This window comes from Rhinolophus sinicus, linkage group LG03 (assembly GCF_036562045.2).
Source record: "Rhinolophus sinicus isolate RSC01 linkage group LG03, ASM3656204v1, whole genome shotgun sequence".
NCBI lineage: Eukaryota > Metazoa > Chordata > Mammalia > Chiroptera > Rhinolophidae > Rhinolophus > Rhinolophus sinicus.
Window position 1 is genome coordinate 71821072 of NC_133753.1, and position 8294 is coordinate 71829365.

Sequence of the window (8294 nt, forward strand, 5' to 3'; positions counted from 1 at the left end):
TGTTGGGGGGGACGGACTAGCAGGTGGAGGTCGCCGAGGGAAAGATCAGAGTTTCCCTTTGGGGTTTAGAAAGTCTGTGACATATAGTAGACATCCATCTGGAGATACTGAATAGCAAGTTGAATGTATGAGTCTAAAGTTCAACAGAGAGAGCTCTGCTGAAGATAAGGAAAGGGGTGTTGGAGTTCATGGTATTTAACACCCCATCCCACCACATATCACTCAGAGGTTTTGTGAGATCGAGGAAAGGCCCAGTATCTGACCCTGGGAAGCCCCAACAACCAGAGGTGGGGGAAGAGGACATACTGCCTCAGGATACTGCAAATGAAAGCCCTGTAAGGTGGGGGACAAGACAGGAGATAGTGGTGTCCTAGAGACCAAGAGGCAGCCTGACAATCTGCCTTCAGGGTACCAGGACTGATCTCACCATGTTTTCCATCCCTGTTTCTGTCACAAGAAGGCTCATTCCCAGGTCATCACAGGAGGAGGAAGTGACAACTGTGTGAAAGGGGGCAGATAGATTAATAAATTAACTATTGAAAGTGGACCCAGTCACAGGATGGGAGTGAGGTGGTATCTTATTCTAAATATCATGTTCTCCGTGTGGCCCTATTTGTGTTTGACTGGAGTCTGGGGACTGCATCAAGGAGATTTTCCAAGCTCTTGGCTAAGAAGAAGACAGGATATGCCAAAATGCAGATAGAGTCCAGGAGAAGGAACCTCTTTCAACTAAAGACCAAATGAAGCTGATGTTCCAGTGTATTATCATTACTGTAAGCTTATGTTCACTCCTGCTTCGTATATGCAGGTCCTCTCCCAAACACTGAAATATCAAACTCCTGTACATTATTTACTAGTTCTGCAGCACTGAAGGAGTTTTTCAATGTGCAAAAGGAACCTGCATGAGGACCAATTAGAACCAAACCTTAGAGGATATTTTTCTTTTAAGATGTTTATTGGGGAAGGGGAACAGTACTTTATTGGGGAACAGTGTGTACTTCCAGGCCTTTTTTCCAAGTCCAGTTATTGTCCTTTCAATCTTAGTTGTGGAGGGTGCTGTTCAGCTTCAAGTTGTTGTCCTTTCAGTCTAAGTTGTGGAGGGCGCAGTTCAGCTCCAGGTCCATTTGCCGTTGCCAGTTGCAGGGGACACAGCCCACCATCCCTTGCGGGAGTCGAACCGGCAACCTTGTGGTTGAGAGGACGCGCTCCAACCAACTGAGCCATCTGAGAGCACAGTGGCAGCTCAACTCAAGGTGCCGTGTTCAATCTTAGTTGCAGGGGGCGGTGCCCACCATCCCTTGCGGGATTCGAGGAATTGAACCGGCGACCTTGTGGTTGAGAGCCCACTGGCCCATGTGGGAATCGAATGGGCAGCCTTCGGAGTTAGGCGCACGGAGCTCTAACTGCCTGAGCCACCGGGCCGGCCCCATAGGATATGTTTTGAATTTAATCATCACAAAGTTTCATGTCTATGAAAAGACAGAATATTGTCTGAGATGAACGTCAGGACACCTGCCACAAGGATTCTGGGTCATAAAACAAAGGTCTACAGGGGCCAGCAGGTGCCATCACTGAGAGAACAGACAGGCAGGGAGTCGGAAGTGAGGAGGGGCATCAGTGAAGACCCGCTGAGCTATTGCAGCTGTACTCAGCTCTGCTAACTGATACATTGAGGAAAGGGAGGTCCCATGAGCCAGCCAACATCTTAGGGTTTTTAAAGATTCGATGAGAACGCAAAAAGTCTCCTTCAACTCTCCTAATTTCAAGCCTCAGCATCAAGGTCCAAATATTAGAAGTAACACCATGTAAGATGAACAGAACAGGTTTTTCACCAGATCCCCTCCCCCGTGACTGCAGTATATGTTTTTGCCGCATATTATAGACACTTGAGGACAGGTCCTTCCACCCAAAATGGCGGGCAATATCACAAAGGGACTAACCTATACCTAATTCAGTTTTACGTCCTCATCACCTACAAATATGCTTTCTACACAATAGACATGAAAAAAGTACCTTCCCTTATGAAAATGAAATTAATGTATTTTGGTCAAACAGAATTTCAAGACATGATGCTATTACGTCTGCGCTGGGTCCTGACTACGTTACCATTGTGTTTACATAAGGGCATCCTCAATGGTGAAATTATTCTATTTCCAGACAACAGGAATATAGAAAGGTAGTAAGAAATGATGTGGATTAGTTTTCTTCAGAGGTTGTACACCATGTAAGCATCTAATCGACTTTTCCACCTAGAAGCTGAACCAGAGATTTAACATCTCTTAGCGCGAGGACTGTCTCACCGTCATACAGGTCCCCGTCTGTACAATGTCCCACACCATCTCTGCAACTCACAATGCTCATCTCTTCCCTCAGGTCCCTGTCAACCTCTGCTTATCCTTTTGGCCATGATCAAATGGACCTTTATTTCTGGAAGCCTTTCTTGCCCCAGGAGGCCAAGTAGGACTCTTCATTCTCAGTGTCCCCATAAAAGCATGTCACACAGTGTGATAACCTCTATCACACTGTAACAAATCAAGTCTCTATAATTATTTTCATCTGCTTCTGGAGACCAACAGTATATTTCATGTCTCCAGACTATATACTAAAGTTCTATACTCTCAAGAATATAGTGCCCTGTCCATAAATGTTCCCTTCACAAAAAAAAAAAAAAAAAAAAAAAATGACAGTGATACATCAGGAAATGAAATGTACCCCGATAATAAGTGACTCCCAAGGGGGAAGTATTTGGTAGAAATAGAAGGTTGAAGAGAAGACAGGAATATGAGCCCGACGTTACCTGACACCAAACATTCATTCAGGGGAAGATTTTACAGAAAGACTTTCCTCTGGGTGGAATGGTTATACTATTGTTACTTGACATGAAATGAAGGCATTGGTCAGACCATGTCTTAACGAAGAGAAAGTGAATCCAGTACAAGCGGAACAGGAGTAAAACTTCAAAGATACATAAGAAATCACTATGTACCTCCAGGATTTTGAGCAACAAGAAGCTCAGAGCTCAGGTTGATGAGATGGAGAACATTTAGGTGAGAGAAAACCAGGGAGCTCAAACAAATGAAAGGGACCTGGATTCCTCCGGTGAAGACAGCCCTCCAGGCTCCAAGTGTTCCAAGAATTGGGCCTGACTCTCTGTACTTCCGTCCCTCAGTGCCTGCCACAAGTTCAGTTATAAACTCTATGGCTGTTCTGCAGCCAGTGTGCAGTTTCATCAATGGACACCCGACGCATTGGCAGAGCTCTGCCCTCACGGGATGCCTGCAATTAGAGTCGTACCACAGAAGCAGCAGAGGTCTGTTGTTGGGTATGTGGTGATCAGCAAGTGACAAAACAAGAGGTTCCTTGCACAAGCGGTCACATGCCAATCTGTGGGTTTCTTCTCGTCTGAAACTCAGACCCCTCTTGGCTCTGCTGGACCCACCCACAAGGCATGCTCTATATATCCAGTCCCCAGGACTGGGGAGACCAGCTGCCCCTGAATCCCAGGACGACCAGCTGGATCTGTTCTCACAGCAGCCACAGCACAGAGACTGGGTAAGACAATGAGCCCCTGGAACTGACACAGGCGGGCTGGTGATGGGACAACTACTGAGGGAGGGCTGAGCTGAAGTTAATGCCCAGTACTTGACAGACTTGGGGAAGCTGAGGGAAAAGGAAATAGAACCTCAGTGTCTGCAGGGTGAGAGATGAGGTGGTGTGTCACTACTGGGCCTGGATGCAGGAGATTCTTCTCTTTTTACAGGAAACATGGTTCCAACACAGCGGGATTCCCAGCTTTGCCTCCTTCTCCTGCTGGGGCTCTTGGGGATGGTAATCTCCCTCCATGGAGCACCCGGCAATCTGACAGCAACTCAGTGGTTTTATGCTCAGCACATAAATATGACCAACCCTCAATGCAACATCGCAATGCAGCCAATTAACTATCTTTATTTTGGTGTTTATGGGACATGCAAACCCATAAATACTTTCCTCCATACAGCGTATGCTACTGTAGCTAATCTTTGTCTGACCCCAAATGTAACCTGCCCTAGGAGTCACTATACAAATTGTCATAATAGCTCAATTCAAGTGCCTATAACGTACTGCAATCTCACAAATCCCTCACCATATTACATGAATTGCCAATATAGAACGACCGTAACACGGAAGATCTACATCGTTGCCTGTAACTACAGAACTCGAAGAGACAGTACTACATACCAGGTGGTTCCGGTTCACTTGGATTGCCTCATCTAAGCTCTGAGTCAGCACTTTGTGCCAAGCTCGTGTGCCAAGCCCCACAGTTACAGCCAAGGTCACATCCTACCGTGTAACTTGGATGTCAGCATCAGTCCTCGTCACCAGCCCCCAACCCCCTTTAAGCTTTGCTGAGCTGAAGCTCCTGTGCTCCTGCAATAAACTTCTTTGCAGAATTACCTATAAGTCTCGGTGTGTCTGTTTGGGCCCCTTTGCTGTCACGTACACATAGTCTGGTCTGGAGAATTTTTCCTTCCTCTAATATGAGATTAGAGGGAAATAGAGAGACATGAGGATAAGGGGCTCCTGATAAAATGAAGCAACACAGACTTTTCTCTCTGCCTGAGGTCAAAAACTCGAGGCTTTGTCTGATATCTGTGTATTTCCATCCCTAGAGGTAAATGGTACCATTTAAATAAATGAAAAGCAAACGTCTTTGAATCTGTCTAATTAATTAATTATAAATTTTATTATAGATGTGAATTTCTGTTATAAAAAAAGAAAAGAAAAGAAAAATATGCCATATGTGATAAGCCCAAAAACGAAAAAGAAAATTGAGGCCTCAGAGATGTTTTCCTGTAAATGAGTATATCAAACCTGCAGGTATTAGTGGTTACACTAAGTTGGATCTGGGGTTTAGTCAAATGTGAACGGAGATCAGTTGTTCAGCTGTATATGGGCAGGTTCTAATAGTGCCTGGAGAACGTGGGATCTTTCCTGACCATTTCTATGTCCTAGAGAAGGGGGGCAGCTGGTCATGGGGTGCTGGAAGGACAGGGAGGAGACATGAAACTGGGATCTCATCAGGGTGAGGCAGCTCTTGCCCATTCTGACCTCCACAGCTGTCCCCAAGGGGAAATCAGTGGCTCATTGACACTCAGGTCAGGGAAGGGCACGAGCTCCACTATTAGAGAATTGTGGAGTCACAGAAAGAAGGGCTGGGTAATGAGATCCCCTGCCCCACCTCCACCACAAGGCTGCACCCAGGAATCAGTGAGGGACATGAGTGAAAACCCCCTGCTAACTTTTGTCAGGAGCAGCATTCAAGTGATTGTTTGGGTGACAGGAGTGTCTGACTCAGGTTAGAGCAGAGGTGTCAGGTCATCAAATCTGCACTTCTGCCTTTGGCCCTGGGAGTGCTGACCTTTCTTTTCAAGGCCCTCAGAGGTTGTGTTTCCATTCCAAGCACTACTCCACGATGACTTACGTCTTGCTCTTATTAGTGCTGTAGATAGTAGCTGCATTTGAGCATCTACTCTAGAGAAGCCATAGGTGGTTTTGCACCGCCAGGTATGCTGTTTATTTAAGGTATTGCACAGGGACTCTGGGTTTCAAAAATTGCCATGCTCAACAGAAGCCATTCACTTTAGGTAAAATAAGTCATGGCATAAGTATGTTCATTCTTCATATAGACACAGTACAGCAGAAGGAGGAGATTGGACACAGCAAAGATGGAATCACCATCCTGTGAAGAATATGGTCACTTCAGTCACCAGTTCATATGACTCCTCCCAGTCTAGGACCAGCATCTTGCACATCTCACAAGAGGGGTAATCAATTACCCACGTTCCCAAGCTCCCTCCACCTTGTATTTTCATCCCTTCTCCCAGTCATTTCTTCATTCATCCAGTTACGTGTTTATTGAGGAGGTTTTGTGTTCCAGGAACTATTCTAGGTACTTAATGTTGCAAAGTGAACAAAGACAGGTTTCTGCTCCCACGTGCCACATGCTCCTGAGGCTAAGTACTAAACATATAAGGTTATTTTTTCTAGTGATAAGTGTTGGGAAAAAAATAAGACAGAGAGTAATATGATGGAAACAATTTGGATGTGTCCTGGAAGTGACAGCAGAGAGTGGGGAGGCAAGACTCCTAGAAGGGAACAAAATGTGAACAAGATGAGATGTAACTGGTCACGCCGTGACCAGGAGGAGAATCACCCTGGCAGACAGAAGAGCACGTTCAAAAGTCCTAAGATAGACACAGGTTTGGCATGTTGGAAAAACCAAAGTCTAGTCTAGTAGAACTAGAACATTAATATCCACGAGCATTAATGATGGAGGTGATGAGATTCAGACCCTTCAGGGCTGAGGAGACCTGGGTAAAGAGAGATTTCTAACTGAGGATCAAATGGAGTACTTAAATAGTAGATTGAAGTGACTGGATTAATTTGGCTGCTGTGCTAAAAAAATATTTCTTCACCTCTTCCCTGGGATATACAGTGGTACCTCACTTTTCTAACGTAATCCGTTCCGGAAGATCGTTCAAGTTCTGAAACGGTCGAAAACAGCCGACAGCTAGGTCTCAGGATCTTACACTCAGCGGAAGGCATGTGACATGCTTCCCAAGGCATGTTTGAAAACCCCAAGTATTTACTTCCGGGTTTACGGCGTTTGTAAACTGAAATGTTGGTCAATGGAGACGTTCGAAAACCGAGGTGCTACTGTAGCTTGTGATGGAGTTCAGATCCAGACTATCTCTTTCTGATTTCTCTAAAGGATCCTGACCCTCACTTGATCCTTATAATAAATATACATTCCTGAAAATATGAATTTTCTATCTATACCTATTGCATTCCATTTTGATCAGATTTTATTTGACTAAGAGAAATTGAAACATGGCCATGAAAAGTCCTAACCGATCAATAGTCCCAACATCTTCTAAAGAATGGTGGAAAACAAAGGGGGTAAAAAAAGAGCCAGTCAAATTTCCCTAAAAAAAAAAAGTTCTTCCCCGTCCTTTAGTGACTATTCTCCTGTCTTATCCCCTTGTTCTCTGTAAGTGCTTCTCAACTCTATCATAAATTTCCTTTCATTTCTTGACATAGAACTTTCTCCCTTTTCCTAGCTGGAAGGAAGAGGTGGATTGACTAATACATGTATCTTATTCTGTGTAGGCATGTTCTTTAATCTCAAGTTTACATCATTACTTAAAGCTCGACAGTTAAAAGTATGACTATTTAGAGTTTAAATGAGTAAAATCTTAAATCTTACCTTTTATAACTCTGACCCAGAAAAATATTTCAAATTCCTCCATAAGAAGAGTCTGTCATTATACATATTATCTGGTGCACATGGTCCTAAATTAGACGCTTGGCCAACAAGTTTCTCATCTCTGCTTTGATTTGGTTTCTCATTAATCTCACTGGTGACCCAAATGAAGAAAGGGAGTGTATACTGAGACTCATAGACATCTATAGCTCAGACACAGTCATTTCAGTAAACATCAAGCTCCTATTACAACCTCAGAGCAGAGTGAGACTTTGGGAATGCAGAGATAAAGTAAAGATGGCTTCTCAATTGCTTCAGGGGAAATAACAATGACTGAGAATTTCAGACAGGGGCGGATGGGTGGCTTAGTTGGTTGGAGCACTGGCTCTCAACCACAAGGTTGCAGGTTCGACTCCCCCAAGGGATGGTGGGCTGTACCCCCTGCAACTAACAATGGCAACTGGACCTGGAGCTGAGCTGCGACCTACACAACTAAGATTGAAAGGATAACAACTTGACTTGGAAAAGTCCTGGAAGTACACACTGTTCCCCAATAAAGTCCTGTTCCCCTTTCCCAATATAATCTTAAAAAATATAAAAAAGAAAAAAGAATCCCAGGCAGGTCACGTTTGAGTTCCCTTAGGTATGGATATTCACAGCAGAAGTGGAACCTGAGCATCTTTCCCTCTCTTATGCTGGGTCACATACATCATGGAAAGACCCTACACAAGTAGTTGGGTCAGTGAGACATGATGAAAGAACATGACATTATTTCAGAAAACACAGTGTATGACTATAGTTATAATTGTGGTATTGGACCATGACATGATCTCAACTAAAGGAATGGAATTCTCAGGGCAAGGAGCTGTGAGATTTTGTCCAGATTTTCCACTACCTGGCTATGGAATTTGGGAAGATCAACAGGCTGTTCATCTACAAATGACGGGCTTGTATTAAATGACTTTCCAGCCCAGATACTTTGGAATTCTTTGAGTCTGTGAGGGATAATTTTTGTGTGTAGCTGTCTATGTTATTGCAGAGATGTATATGT

At 44.2% G+C, this 8294-nt stretch overlaps 1 protein-coding gene across 1 annotated transcript; it reads left to right on the forward strand.

Annotated features, from left to right (window-relative positions):
* Window positions 1-3400: 3400 nt before the first annotated feature.
* On the forward strand, window positions 3401-4433 carry LOC109435580 (non-secretory ribonuclease). Its single transcript, XM_074326705.1, has 2 exons — window positions 3401-3552; window positions 3761-4433. Exon 2 carries the CDS (start codon window positions 3766-3768, stop codon window positions 4252-4254), a length of 489 nt encoding a protein of 162 aa, XP_074182806.1. The 5' UTR covers window positions 3401-3552; window positions 3761-3765; the 3' UTR covers window positions 4255-4433.
* Window positions 4434-8294: the final 3861 nt, after the last annotated feature.